Raw genomic sequence first — 15,905 nt, 5'->3', positions numbered from 1 at the left:
AATTATTTTAATTATTTTAATTATTTTAATTATTTTAATTATTTTAATTATTTTAATTATTTTAATTATTTTAATTATTTTAATTATTTTAATTAGTAAATAGTAGCTTATACTTCTTAAATATTTATTTAGATTAAATAATATAATTTAAAAATAGACAAAGTATCTTAAAATAATTTTAATAAGAATTTATTAAATAATATATTATTTTTTTAAATAACTAAAAATAAAAAGAATTAAGAATTATTAAAAACTATTTAATATAGTAAATATACTGGTTAGAAAAAACAAGTATAATAATTAAAAATAGTTTTTTATTAATTTTAAAACTAATTTTTAAAAAATCTTTTTTTAAAGAATCTTAGAATAATATATTATATAAAAAATAAATAATATAATAATATAAATATCTAGATTAAAAGTCTAATAAATCTGTATCAACCCCGGAGCAGGCTATTATAGTAGTAGATATAGACTACTGTAGCAGTAGGTATTGTATAATAATTAAATATTTTTTAAAAAAAGTCAGTAATAAAATAATTAAAAAATAATTTTTAACAAAATATTAATAAAGATTATAAAATTTTAAAAATATTTATATTTTATAATATATAATTAATATTAGTTATATAAAAATATTAAAAAAATTTTAAAAATTTATTAATATATTATATAAAAAGATAATATATTTCAAAAATCTAATATAATTTTTATAAAAAATATATTTTAATAATTAGATATAAAGATCTGTTTTTTATAAATATTGTAATATTTAATATAAATAAAGAATATAAAAAATGGTATTTAAAAAAAAATAAAAATATTATTTAAATAAATAATATAAAAAATATCCAAAATATTATAAAAAGCTAAATAAATATAATTTTATAATATAATTAAAATATTAATTAATATAAAAAACTATTTTTTATTTATTTTTTTATTTAATATAAATTTAATAATATATGTTATAAATATTTAATTTTAAGAAATACTTAGCTTCTGTAATTCTGTCTAAAATCTTTTTATTAAAAATAAAAAATAATAATTTTTAACTAAAATTTTATTAAGTTTTTTATTATTTTTATATAATTAAAAATTTTTTAATATAAAAAAAATAAAAGCTTTTGTAAAATTTTTTAAAAACTAAATTTATTTTAACTAAACATTTTGAATAATATAATAATAAAGAAATTAGAACTTAATTTAAAATAAAAAATAAATAGATTTATATAATAAAATTTTATTATTTCTTAGATTAATAATATAATCCGAGAATTTATAAAAAAAGGTTATTAAATATAATTAAAAAAATGGATTTATAAAATTATAAAGCTTAAAATTAATATAATTTTATTAAATTTAACTTATAAATAATTTAAAAAAAAACTTTATTTTTTAATAATTAAATATTTTTTAAAAGTTTAATTATACTATAAATATAAATAAGATTTTGGTAAAATTTTATAAATTTATAAAAAAATAAAATTTTTAATATTTAAATTTTATATTATTACTATTAATTTTATATAAATAAATAAATATATAAATTTTTTAAAATAATTATTGAAAATAGAAGAAGATTTTTAAAAAAATATAAACTATAATTAATGGCTTTATAATATTTTATAAGCAATTATATAGTTTTTTTTTATATTAATAATAATAATAAAAATCTCTTATATATTATAAATATTTATAATAAAATAATTAATTATAATAATTAATAAAGCTATAAAAAAACTATATTTAAATAAAATTATTAAATAAATTAATAATTAATAAAATCAATTATAATATATAAATCTAATATAAATTTTAAGAATATTTTTAAAATGAATAAATCTATTATAATAAATAATAGTTTTTATTTCAAATTACTTTATTAAAAATATAAAAAATTTTAAGTATAATTTTTTTTATTAATTTTTATTTAATTAAAATTTTATTTTTTTAAAAGTATTAATTAATTAAATAATATTTATTATGATATTTATAGCACCAGAAAGTTTTTTTTAACTTTTTTATTTAAAAATTTTTTTGAAAAAAAACTTATTATTTAATTATAAGAATTCTAATTTTTTAAAAATTTTATTTAAATAATTTTTTTATTTTTTATGATCTTATTTTTTTTATTAATATGTTTTGATAATAAATAATAATAAATATTATTTTCTTTTATAAGTCTAATAATTTTAATATATATTTATAAATATATTAATTAAACTTTGGTACCAGCTTTTAAAAAAATTAAAATATATTTATTATTTTATTTAAATTTAAAGTAATATTCTAAAATATTTAAATAAAATAAAACTTTTTTAAATTTTAATTATTTTATTAGTAGGCTTGTTTAAGCTATTTTATAATATTAAATTATAAAATAATTATAATTTAAATAAAAAAATTTATTAAATAAAATAATTTTATAAATTTTTAATATTTTAGTAGTTTATTTAAAATTTTCTATTAATATATTAATATTATTTTTATTAATAAATAAAATCCAAACAGCTAATTATAAATAAGATTTTTTTTATATAATATTTTTTAAAATTTTTTTAAAAATAGATTATAAATTATAAATTTGATGTATTTTTTATTATAAATTAAATCGAAGAAAAAAAATAAAAAGACTTTTAAATTTAAATTTTTTTAGCTTTAAAAATAAAATTAAACTAGTATATTATTATTATGATTTTACTAAAAATTTAATATTTTTATATTTAGTCTATAATATTCCAACCTATTTTTTTTATTATTTTAACTATTTTGATTAATAAATAGTAGTTTATACTTTTTAAAAATCTATTTAAATTAAATAATTTAATTTAAAAATAGATAAAACATTTTAAGATAATTTTAATAAAGATTTATTAAATAATATATTTTTTTAAAAAAACTAAAAAGAAGATTAGAAATTATTAGAAATTATTAGAAATTATTTAATATAGTAAACACACTGGTTAAATAATATAAATAAAATAATTAAAAAATGATTTTTTATTAATTTTAAAACTAATTTTAAAAAAAAAATTCTAAAGAATTTTAAAATAATATATTATTTAAAAAAATATGTAATATAATAATATAAATATCCGAATTAAAAGTTTAATAAATCTATATTAATTTAAAAACAGACTATTATAATAGTAGATATAGGCTGCTGTAGTAGTAGATATTATATAATAATAATAGTATATTTTTATTAATATATTAATATATTTTTAATAAGATAAAATAACTATTTATTATTTTTTTTAAATTATAGTAAGAATATAATATTTTATTTTAATTTTTTTAATATTAATAAACTTTATTATAAATATATAAACTATATCACTAATAAATTAATAAAATATTAGATTTCAAATATTTTTAAATTTAATATTTTAAAAATATATAATCCAGTATAAAATCTCTACTAAATTAAATATATCCTTTAATATTTTTATTATTATTTAACTAATAATTAGCTGTATTTAAATAATAAAATGAAAAATCTATTAGAATATAATTAGACTTTTATATAGTATATTACTAATATTTTATTAAAAAAATATTATTAAAATAATAATTATATTTAAACTATATATGAGATTTTATAATATAATTTTTAACTAAAATTTTAAAATATTATAAATAGAATATAATAATAAGATAAAAAACTTCTATTAAAAAATAATAAATAAAGTTTAAATAAAATTTAATTTATCAATAAAACTATAGCTATTTATTAATATTTTGATAATATTAAATATAAATTTATATTTATTAGTCTAATAATAGAAATAAAATAGAAAATAATTTATAATAATACTAAAATATAAATAAAATAAAAATAAAATAAAATAATAATAATAAAATCAAATAATAACAAAAAAATTTTGTAAAATATAATTATACTATTATTATTATATATAAAAAGTATATATTTTTAAAATAAAATAATACTAACTTATAAAATAATAATTTAATTTTAATTTAATTTTATAATAATATTATCTACTATTATTATTTATGTTAAATTATTTAGAATTATAAATAAAATAGCATTATTATATTATTTATATATTATTAAAAACAGCTGTATATAAAAAAATCTAATTATTATATATAATTTTAATTATTTTAATCAGCTGTTTATAAGTTTTTTTTATTTTTTTATATAATAGTTATAATATTAATAACTCTAATTCTTTTTATATATTTAATTTTCTTTTTCTTACTAGACTATAAAAAAATAAGATTTAGTTTTAAATCTACTAGACTGCTATTATTCTATACGTAACTGACCTCTTTCACTTAACAATTTTACTGTTGTTGAAGCTTTATACTGTAGACTGAAATCAACAACTCATCTTGTACCCAGCATTATACATTGTGTGGGGGCGGGCAAAGGGTCTCTATCTATTCTTATATAAGTAATACTCTTATTTAGTCTCTGATTCTATTTTTGATACCTTTTTACCGGCTTCGGATATTCTGCACCTGCCGCAGCTATTTTACTGTCGCCGAAGCCCTATGCCATAGGCTGGGGCCGGCCACTCACCTCAAACCCAGCACTACAGATCGTGTAGGGGGGCCTTTGGGCCCCCCCGCTCGTTCTTGTATTATTATACATATGGATGCGCTCTGTGAGAACGGACAATTATGAGTAGTTATAATAGCACAGAGAAATGTAGACCGGAGAGCGTTCTATTGCTTTTGTTGTGTAGGGAAGAGGTCATGCATCATCAAGCCATATAAGCTGCTCACTTTGCAATGGCGGGTGGGCATTTGAATCCAAGCACTAACACTGGTGGGACAGCGGTTTGAAAATGTAGGGCTGGTGAGTAAATCGCAAGAATGGAGCTGAAAGATTCCCTGAAGTCGAGACGCTGGAAAGAACTCAAAGGAACGCCATATATATGCAAACGCTTGAAAAGATAATGGTTGACTGTGTCCATAGACTGTGTGTCAAGCCGAGGAGAACCTCAATTCAGAGTTGATTTTTGTCGTGCTCGCGTTGTTCACTGAAGACTCGTCGACTCATTTCCAGAACAGCTTCAAATCCTTCTCGGCCTCGCTTCGCGTTCTGGCTAAAGCGTTCAACACTGGCCTCCTCGACTTTGTTCTTGATTTTCTGCCAACCCCCACAAAGAGCGGTAATCTTCGCTTCTTGGCTGAACTGTGTACTTGAAGATGGATCCAGCAGTGATGGTTGGTAGACAACGGTTTCCCTGACACTGAGGACATTCGACCACGTGAGATTTGTCGAGCACATCGTGACCATTTTGGAAATTGGATCAACATATGATACTTCGTATACATGAGACGTAGCGCTGCCTCCAAATAGTGAGAGTACCCATTGTGGCACGGACTGATTACAGGTGATCAAACGTTCGGTGCGCAGCTGAGACGAGACCAAGGCATTAGTGATACTGGTTCAATCTGAAGCCGGATCAATGGGACCAAGGCACATACTATACCGGTTTGCATATCCACGCTTCGAGAAAGAGTGTCTACTGCCACGACATGTGTGGACTTGTCATTCCAAGGGCAGTACTTGCGCCAATTTGCGGTCGATACCTCCTCCCACGAATAATCAAATGTGCATGATGAAGAAAAGACCTTCATGACGGAAAGGAGACGGCGGGGCCAGACTTTGACTCCAGTTCTCGAGTGGACAAAATTGGGCCGTGTTTCGAGATCCAGTGCACAAGAGCGTGTGTAGGACACTGCGGTGACGACAGCAGTCAAACAGCGAGAAGGGCGGGTGAGATTCTAATAAACACCCCGACCACTACGAAGAGGTGGCAAAGGATAATAACTACAAAGGCCAATCAATCAAGATAAAAGTAGGAAAAATAGAAAGAAAAGAATGAAAATCCCCTTCCGATGATGAGGTACGGTGGAGGCACTGGAACAAAAGCATGTGGCGACAACTTTGTAATGACTGAAGAATTAGTTATATGCGGTAGAACATTGTTGAAGTTGGAAATTTTACATTCGTAGACTAACCCCGGGTGGCGCCAAGGGTCGGGCTTTCCCGGCATGATCAAAGAAGTGAGCGAACTACGGCGAACGATGGCAGCCCACAAGTGCAGAGGCATCAAAAGCCCCCAGGCCTGGGAAAGAAACGTCACTGCCATCCAACCCCTCTCTGACCGCTCTGCGAAACAAATATGTATGGCCATGTGCTCATATGAACATCAACAGCATTTTCACTGGGAGAATCTGTGGCTAGTCTTTATTGGCACATAGGACGAAGTCTTAAAGAATGGGGGTGCATCGTTTCGCGTTGAGATTGAATAACTACTTAGTACTCTGTAATTACTTATAGCCATTGATCCCTTGTCAAAGAAGGGTCGAGCCTCCATCTTACAAATAATTTCGTTTTACAGATAACCAGGAGACATATACTAATTCTAATTTTTAATCAAACATAAGTTAATTAATTAAGAGGATTAGATTTTGAGATTAAAGTGCTATCTTTCTCATATATATATATCTTTTTCTTTTTCAAAATATGGCATCACTGTCTTATTCCGCCGCTGCGGCATCTGCTGCAGCCATTTTACTCGTACTGTCGCCGGCCCCAGGCTACTCGAACCCAGCACTACAGATCGCGTAAGGGGGGCCAAAAGGCGCCCCACTCATTCTTGTATATGCATAGGTCATTCTACAAGTTGTAAAACCGCCAGAATCATTGTTTTGATCCATATCTCGGCATCTTGCACCTGCTATAGCTCAATGATTGTCCAAAGGAGATCACTTACTCTGGATTTGCACGGTAGATGGGGGTATACACTACTATATTCTGAATTCACACTTGATAGTTGCAGAGTAATCTTAACCTTTGCATTTAGCTTATAGCAAGGCCGTCGTCAACCTTAACAGGTCTACTCACTACTTGCTGCACAAGCAACTAGTTAGCAACAATTCTTCGCAAGAAAAAGCACAAACTCAAGTATAGAAGCTGAAGCCGAGTCGCGGTAAGTCCTGTAACCAACAATCACAATACATATAGCCAGACGCTATAACCGCGCTGATTGCAGCCTCGGTCACCCTGTATTTTGGTGTTCTAATACCATAATGAACATATATTCTATAGTTTTGGTGGCAATGTACGCCGTGAAGATGACAAGAAAAAAGATAGTGCTCTGCATAGAAGAATTATTGATGACATTCTCAGGCCAATAAATTGCAGTGTTTTTCTTTGAAACTCAGATTTCATTTGACGGCGATTTGAGGCATCAGAGGTTGTTAGAACTAGCTACGTTCCCTCATGTGAACAAGAACAAAAGGCCTTTAAAATCACGTGGCCGGATTACTTGGCAACGCTGACAACCATCCCTTCGTCTGGAATAGGTTTAGTCATTCAGATTTAAATAACTAGTTATACGAGTATGGCCTATTTAGCATAGGACCATATTGGCTCCAAGACCCCGTCGAAGCTATTCTCATAAAGCCCAGCTTGCAGCAGATTCTTATCTTCAGCAAACCTGGGGTAGAGTCTCTACAATATCGATTCACAAGACCGATCTCTTAAAGTGATGCCTTTCTGATTAAGCTGTATATGCTGGAAACTTCCTCGACTACAGTACAGAGCAAGATTGTAGCATTGCAAGAACCTGTATTCTGATATTTATAGTTATATTATCACCTGTCCGGGTCATAACAACTTCTGAAAACATGATTGTTGACTACTTATTGGGGCTGACTATACTTACCCGGTAGGGGTTAGCGAAGTGACGGCATCCAAGGACAAGGATGAAAGCCCGGCGAAGTCTCACCTACCGCTTGATTACTGTGTTGTGCGAGAGTGCAACTGCAACCACAGACTGCCTTCAAAGTATTTCAACTCATTTTTGTTCATTTGCGCCATCACATTTACAGTATTCACATTATTAAGAAGTCACAGTATCGCAATGGTCGAGTTGAGGAAGCGTAAAGCGACAACACAACCCCTCGAAACAGGACAAAAGAGCAAGCGCATTCTCGATCTCGACCCAGCCTCGAAGAGAGGGCCTAAAAAAGTCAAGGCTGGCGGCTCTCTTGCCGACGCGTTTAGCGATGCCCACCATGGATCCCCGAAAGTTGGAGAGACCCTCGATTTGAACCAATTTGGTGGTGAATTTGAAAATCATGATGGGACAAAACTCAGATTGAAGGATCTCGTCGACAGTAGCAAGTCTGGTGTTGTGTTATTCACATATCCCAGAGCGTCTACCCCTGGATGTAGGTTTAACTGAGACCCAATTCTGTTCTCTCAGCTCCTTTGGCTTGCCCCAATCCATACATGATGCATCCATGCACTGTACCATCTATCTTCGTCATTCTGTTTTATTTCTCCTTTTTGGTTACCTCGACATGACACACTAGCTCTTCCTATGGACTCACTCTGCCCTAGGTACCAAGCAAGCCTGTCTTTTCCGTGACAATTATGAATCCCTAACTTCAAGTGGGATGTCAGTATACGGTCTTTCAGCGGATTCGCCCAAAGCAAACACCACTTTCAAGTCTAAGCAGAAGTTGCCTTTTCCTCTCCTGTGCAATGCCTCCTATACACTTATAGCTGCTCTTGGATTCAAGAAAATGCCAAAAGGAACAACAAGGGGGGTCTTCGCTGTAAGCAAGCTGGGTGAAGTTCTCCTACATCAAAGGGGTGGTCCCGATGCAACAGTCGAGGCTGCGCGACAAGTCGTTATTGCCTCGAAGGAGGAGAAACGGGAAAGTCCCTAGAGCTGCATATTCTCTCGCAGATCTGCCACAATGGAAGGAGATAGACATGGATGTATTACACAATTCCAACAAGTGATGATTGGCCGGCGATTGATGTGGAGTATTCACGCGATATCCCTTGGTAGACATAAATGTACTATTGTCGCTAGACAAGCCTATTGGTACCCCATTCCTCACCGGCTACTGACCAGAGTTGGGAGGTTGAAATTACTGCATAAAGAAGCTTTGATCATGCTTGGACGGAAGAATAGATGTGTAATCACAGAAATGGAAGTCATAATGATCCCGAAGGTTGTGAACCAAGGACGCCTCGACTCCTCGAGTGTTGTTCCAAGAAATGAGCTTCAGTTTGTTCGGGATGCATATGCTTACAATTAGATCAATGCTATTCATCCATTGCTCTCGGAAATACTGTTGTTCCGCACGACTGACCTCCCGGGAAGGCCTCCGCCGGACAGTTCGATTGCTACTGACAGCGAGCCAGCGATTCCAGAGGGACGACTCTTTGCGGAAATATAGATCTCAAAAGGTGAGGTATGAAAGACCATGTGCTGCGCTGTGTCTCGGCATATTGCAGTGAAGGCTTTTCTTAATCGAAGTTTCACATACTCATAATCAATAGAAACCACCATGGCTCGCGACATAGTTAAAGCGGCCAAGTCGGCATCAAATGTGATAGCTGTTCACAAGGTTAGTCGTCAAAGAATAACTATACACTTCTGTATACACTAATGCGTTACTCAGAAATACACTGTTCAGTCGACTGGCGTATGGGAGCGTATCCGTCGCCTTCTGTCCATTGATCCTAGTCGCTCTACTGGCGTTCCATTGAACTCCCAATTCCGCCTGCCGGCTCCAGGATCTCTTCCACCTCTGTCCTATGACGACCCTATCACAGTTCCAGCGGGTGACATCGCCGATAACCCTTACTGGAAGCGCGATGCTCGGAGAAACTATCCTAGACTCAGTACGGTGAATCAGGCCGACGTTGTTGGTCTTCTTACCGTAGGCAGTGAGGCAGCACCAAAGGAAGTTTTGGAGCTTGGTGAAGCAGGTGAAAGACAGCTGGTATCGGTCAAGCAACAGGGAGAGGAGCGCGGCCTTGCCGGGCTTTTCGAGAAAGATAAGGAGGGGGCTAGAGGTGTCTTGAATGCAAATGGTTTGCCACCCTTGCCTTGCAGCTTGAATTCTTCGGCTTCCAAATATCAGCTGGATCATCAGCATGGCTATCCTGGAGTGTAAGTTCTATCTCACTCTATATTAATAATAATCACTGACACTCTGCAAGGTATCCCTGTCGCACTTTTGTTTGATTATATAGAAGTAGACATGCAATCACTATTTATCAGCATCTGTCTCCATTTACGCCTTCGGGCTTCCTCGTACAACTTCAACCCAACAGTTGTAACGTATGTAACCCTGTGATGTGAGCAAGGTCGCGTGTTGGATATTTCATTGTTTGCGTTACTTGAAGGGTAAATGAGAAAGCGCGCTCGAGGGCCACAGGTAGCTGAACTTCGAACCATTAGCTACTTGCTGCACGGAGCAAGTGGCTCTCCCAACTGTAGCTTCAGGTTCAGATAATTGCCCCCAATGCCGTTCGAATCGGTCGAGGTCCTCGGTTAAAATCAGGTCACGACTCGGAACTAGGGTAACATAATAATATCGTTGCCTTGTTTGCACAGGTCATCAAATATTACCCTGGGCTTTTCTAACGCTTCAAACACAATTTACTAACGATTACAAGTTCCAGAAAAGTCGGTTTCGCCAAGCCAATTTGATGATTACGGAAATTTGATTATTCTTGAAGCTAGAACAATATCGTATCTTATTCAACTGCACATAACGTAAAGACACAAGAATCAAATGTGGTACTGAGTTTCATCCCCATTTATTCCTCACGCGAAAGGGTTGGTACGCGTGCCCCACCAGGTAAGGAATAGACTGAGTCCTACTGTCTCAAAGACCCTGCCGACAGCGCCCACTGCCACTGTGTCGAGGGGGCGTTTCTCTGTGAAGATCTGGCTGATGACCTGGAACGATCACAATCAATTAGACCAAAGTCGTAGCATGCGATATCATCAATAGACTTACACTTGGAGCTGCACTGGCCATAAAGATCAAACTTCCCAGATAGGCTGCACCCTTATAACTAAGAGTCCCCGTTGCATTGATCAATGCCGCCACGCCGTAGGTCTGTACAGCACTGCCAACCAGAGAGCTACCCCAGGCTGCTGCAGCACCAGCAGCCTCCTTAGACTTGAAGAACTCTTCCTTTGAATTGGCAGCTTGGGCACGATGGTAAGTATCGCCAAAGACTGGGGCGAGAATGCCTAGTGAGGCAGTGTGCGTGAAGATCGCGCCGACTGCGATTGCGGACGGCTTCACGGATGGCAAGTCTAATGGTTCTAGGTTAAAATAAGGCTCGAGCAATAAGTCTTTGTGAAGTTGCCAGGGTGGAGTGGGATGGGTGTAACCTCAAGGAAAACACTCACAATTGAGGGTCGTCATTTCGCTGGCTATGGTACGCTTCGGGATCGTCTTCAGAGAACGAGTATCTGTAGTCTTTGATGCTGATGGTAATTGGTTTTGACAATGATAGAATCAAGGGGATAACGTCGCTTTATGAAGCTCCCCAGATCCGAAGGGGTCACATGCCGTTGCCGTCATTCTGGTAAGAGACCAGTGACGAGGTGAGCAGTGACGTCGTCATGAGCAAAAGACACTTTTGAGAGGGATGGAACCTGGTCAGAGATGATAGGTTAGCACCACCTTGGGCATAGTGGATAAAACTAGTACCCTCCGTAGCTACTCAAGTAGGTAGGTAACTGAGCGGCCATATTTCTATTGTGACGTCATCTCGTGTTCTACTCGACAGAGCTGGAGTAGATCGACATGGTGGTATGGGTACTGCGGGCACGTAACTACAGCATCCATGATTGACTACTAGTTACTAGATGAGCTGATAGTTGCTATGGATCGGTTGAGGTTTTCTGGATGGCGTTGGCTAGCTGGACACTGCCATTCAATTCTGTCGCTCACACGTGACTATATGACGGCCAACCAAAGGTAGCAAGGAGAAAGCCTTCCAAGTTCGAAGGGCAAATGCCCTAACCTTGCCGGAAAAGGGGGGTTGCTTGCAATGGTTGTGCAATAGTTACAGGCTTAATATAGTTATAGCAGTTTGATATTTTACAAGACATAATAATAATATAATTTTTTATACAAAATATTATAAGTACCAAAAATATCATAATATATTATTTATATGCCTATTATATATTTATTATAATAATTATAATTTTTATTTATATACAAACTGCCGAAAAAATATTTTAAATATATATAATAATAGTTTTTATTATGGCTGAAGAACTTGATATAATTGATTATTCTGTATAATATAAAGATTATTAGGAATTATAAAAGATAAAAAGATAAAATTATTCTAAAGTTCTACTATTCGGGCGGTATAAAAGACAGCTATATAAATAAATAGCAGAATATTATTATATTTGAATAAACAATAATATAGGCCGGGCTTTAAAACAAATAATTTAATATTATAAATAACTAGATATTATATATATAAAGACACTAGAATATAAAAGATATTAAAATTAAAAATAAGCTGTTAAAGAAAGTAGATATATAAAATAGTAATATATTCTAAAGTATGTTTAAAACCAAAAAACCAAAAAATAGATAAAAAAATAAATATTATTATATATAAATAAGCCTTGGTGATCCTTGCTTTGCTCGGATTGCAAAAAGATAGACTGGGCTATCTTATAGAACCAGTAGCAGACTTGCATGCAGAACTGGTAGCAGGCTTATATATAAAACTAGTAGCAGGCTTACTTATATATTATACAATACCTACTATTATAATAGTCTATATCTATTACTATAGCAGCCTGATCTAGAATTAATATAAATTTATTAGATTTTTAATCTGAATATTTATATTATTATATTCTTTACTTCTTTTTAATATATTTATATTATTTTAAAATTCTTTAAAAGAAAGATTCAATAAAAATTAGTTTTAAAATTAATAAAAAATTATTTTTAATTATTTTACTTATTTTATGTAACCAGTATATTTACTATATTAAATAATTTCTAGTAATTTCTAGTTCTTTTTATTTTTAGTTATCTAAAAAAATAATATATTATTTAATGAATTTTTATTAAAATTATTTTAAGATACTTTATTTACTTTTAAATAAAATTATTTAATTTAAATAGATTCTTAAAAAGTATAAGTCACTATTTATTAATTAAAATAATTATAATAATTAAAAAATAAATTTAAATATTATAAACTATATATAAAATATTAAATTTTTATTAAAATTATAATAATATTAAACTAGTTTAAATTCTATTTTTTAAATATAAAAAAATTAAATTTGAGAAAATTCTTATTTTCTTTTTTTAATTAAATTTATAATAAAACATAAAGTAGATTTATAATTTATAGAAATTTTTGAAAAACTTTTTAAAAGCATTATATAAAAAATTAAAAATTTTTAGTTATAATTAACTCTTTAGATTTTGTATATTAATAAAATTAGTATTAATATTTTAATAAAATTAGTATTAACATATTGATAAAATTAGTATTAATATATTAATAAAAAATTCTTAAAAACCTCTAAAATATTAACAGATTATAGATTTTTTTTAAAATATAGTTATTTTATACTTTAATATAATCAAACAGCTTAAATAAACCTATTAATAAAAGAATTAAAATCTAAAAAATTTTTATTTTTATTTAAATATTTTAGAGTAATATTTTAAATCTAAATATTATAATAAATATATATTAATTTTTTAAAGCTAATATTAAAATTTAGTTAATATATTTATAAATATATATTAAAATTATTAGACTTGTAAAAAATATAATATTTATTATTATTTATTATTAGAATATATTAAATTTAGAAAAAACGATTTAAAAATTATTAAAATAAAGTTTTTAAGAAATTAGAATTTTATAATTAAATAATAACTTTTTTTTAAAAATATTTTAAAATAAAAAAGTTAAAAAAAAACTTTTGACTGCTATAAATATACTAATAAATATTATTTAATTAATTAATATTCTTAAAAAAATTAAAATAAATATAAATAGAAATTAATAAAAAAATAATGATTAAAAATTTTTTATATTTTTAATAAACTACTCTAAAATAAAAACTATTATTTATTTTAATATATTTATTTATTTTAAAAATATTTTTAAAATTTATATAAACTTAGATTTATATATTAAAATTAATTTTATTAGCTAGTAATTTATTTAATAATTCTATTTAAATATAGCTTATATTATAATTTTATTAATTATTATAATCAATTATTTTATTATAAATATTAATAATATATAAAAAATTTTTTATTATTTTTATTAACTTAAAAAAACTATATAATCATTTATGATATATAATATAATTATTAATTATAATTTAGATTTTTTAAAAATTCTATTTTATTTTTAATAATTATTTTAAAAAATCTATATATTTATTTATTTATATAGAATCAATAGTAATATATAAGATTTATTTATTAAAAATTTATTTTTTTATAAATTTATAAAAATCTACTAAAATCTTATTTATATTTATATTATAATTGAACTTTTAGAAAATATCTTATTATAAGAAAATAAAATCCTTTTAAACTATTTATAAATTAGATTTAATAAGATTATATTTTTTTTTAAAATTTATAATTCTATAGATATATTTTTTAATTATTTATAATAATTATTTTTATAAATTCTTAGACTATACTATTAATATAGAAAATAATAAAATTTTATTATATAAATTTATTTATTTTTTATTTTAAATTAAGTTTTAGTTTTTGTATTTTTATATTAATAAAAATATTTAATTAAAATAAATTTAGTTTTTTAAAAGGTTTATAAAAGCTTTTATTTTTTTATATTAAAAAGATAAAAATTTTTAATTATATATAGATTATAAAAAACTTAATAAAATTTTAATTAAAAATTATTATTTTTTATTTTTAATGTTAAAATTTTTAAATAGAATTATAAAAGCTAAATATTTTTAAAAATTAAAAATTTAAAATATATATTATTAAATTTACATTAAATAAAAAAATAAATAAAAAATAGTTTTTTAAATCTATTATAAATATTTTAAAATATTTAATTATATTATTTTAATTAATTAGTACTTTAGTTATATTCTAAAATTATATTTATTTATTTTTTTATAATATGTTAGATATTTTTCATATTATTTATTTAAATAATGTTTTTATTTTTTTAAAACCTATTTTTCATATTTTTTATTTATATTTAGTATTAGAATATTTCTAAAAAATAAATCTTTATATTAAATTATTAAAAAAATTTTTTATTAAAATTATATTATATTTTTAAAATATATTGTATTTTTATAAATTTATTAATAGATTTCTAATAAATATTTAATATTTATATAATTAATATTAATTATATATTATAAAATCTAAATATTTTGAAAATTTTATAATTTTTATTAATATTTTAATATATTTTAATAAAAAAATTTTAATAATAATATTAAGATTTTTTAAGTCTAGATTAAAAGTTTTTTATTATTATATATTTATTTAAATATTAGTATTAATATTTTAAAAAATTAATGTATATTATTAAAAATTTTTAGATTATAAAAATTTTTAGATTTTTATAAAATAGCTGAAGCTAAATAGTTATTAAATTTAATAATATATATATTATAATACTTATAATTTTTTTATTTAATATTAATTTAATAAATATAATTTAACTAATTTATTATTAAAGATAAGAAAAAAATTTTAAAATTCTATTTAATATAAAAATTCTAAAATTAATATATAAAAATTCTAAAACTAATATAATATCAATCAGTTAGAAAATTTCTAATAAAACTTTTGTTAATTTTTATAAAATCTTAATTTAAATATAATAAAATATTTTTATAAAAAAATTTTAAACTTAATATTTATATAATATTAAGCTTTTAATAAAATTCAAAAATAAAAAAACTAATATAAAAATAACTAATTAAATTATTAAATTATAAATACTTTATAATTTATATATTGATATATTTATAATATTTTAAGTATATAAATATAAGAATTTATTATATTTTAAAATT

General features: G+C 26.7%; 4 protein-coding genes across 4 annotated transcripts; 2 read left to right on the top strand and 2 right to left on the bottom strand.

Moving 5' to 3' along the window:
- Nucleotides 1–4,757: 4,757 nt before the first annotated feature.
- Nucleotides 4,758–5,724, bottom strand: BO95DRAFT_264427 (putative mitochondrial protein sorting (Msf1)). The gene is made up of 2 exons (XM_025581537.1): nucleotides 5,467–5,724; nucleotides 4,758–5,395 (listed from the first exon to the last, which is right to left on the bottom strand). The coding sequence occupies exons 1-2, from the start codon at nucleotides 5,617–5,619 to the stop codon at nucleotides 4,982–4,984; spliced, it is 567 nt and encodes a 188-aa protein (XP_025437994.1). The 5' UTR covers nucleotides 5,620–5,724; the 3' UTR covers nucleotides 4,758–4,981.
- Nucleotides 5,725–7,750: 2,026 nt separating this feature from the next.
- On the top strand, nucleotides 7,751–9,051 carry BO95DRAFT_398190 (thioredoxin peroxidase DOT5). The gene is made up of 2 exons (XM_025583796.1): nucleotides 7,751–8,223; nucleotides 8,396–9,051. Exons 1-2 carry the CDS (start codon nucleotides 7,914–7,916, stop codon nucleotides 8,725–8,727), a joined length of 642 nt encoding a protein of 213 aa, XP_025437993.1. The 5' UTR covers nucleotides 7,751–7,913; the 3' UTR covers nucleotides 8,728–9,051.
- A 306-nt stretch (nucleotides 9,052–9,357) lies between these two features.
- BO95DRAFT_435724 (putative NADH-ubiquinone oxidoreductase 21 kDa subunit) lies at nucleotides 9,358–9,969 on the top strand (the record flags this gene model as incomplete). The annotated part of the gene is made up of 2 exons (XM_025585194.1): nucleotides 9,358–9,417; nucleotides 9,472–9,969. The coding sequence occupies 2 exons, from the start codon at nucleotides 9,358–9,360 to the stop codon at nucleotides 9,967–9,969; spliced, it is 558 nt and encodes a 185-aa protein (XP_025437992.1).
- A 651-nt stretch (nucleotides 9,970–10,620) lies between these two features.
- BO95DRAFT_446900 (DUF1761 domain-containing protein) lies at nucleotides 10,621–11,520 on the bottom strand. The gene is made up of 2 exons (XM_025587499.1): nucleotides 11,223–11,520; nucleotides 10,621–11,126 (listed from the first exon to the last, which is right to left on the bottom strand). The coding sequence occupies exons 1-2, from the start codon at nucleotides 11,236–11,238 to the stop codon at nucleotides 10,780–10,782; spliced, it is 363 nt and encodes a 120-aa protein (XP_025437991.1). The 5' UTR covers nucleotides 11,239–11,520; the 3' UTR covers nucleotides 10,621–10,779.
- Between the last annotated feature and the right edge of the window lie 4,385 nt (nucleotides 11,521–15,905).

The sequence above is a fragment of the Aspergillus brunneoviolaceus genome (assembly GCF_003184695.1).
Source record: "Aspergillus brunneoviolaceus CBS 621.78 unplaced genomic scaffold BO95scaffold_78, whole genome shotgun sequence".
NCBI classification, from domain to species: Eukaryota; Fungi; Ascomycota; class Eurotiomycetes; order Eurotiales; family Aspergillaceae; genus Aspergillus; species Aspergillus brunneoviolaceus.
The sequence above is the reverse complement of the archived record's forward strand: the minus strand, read 5'-3'. Positions and strand labels throughout refer to the sequence as shown.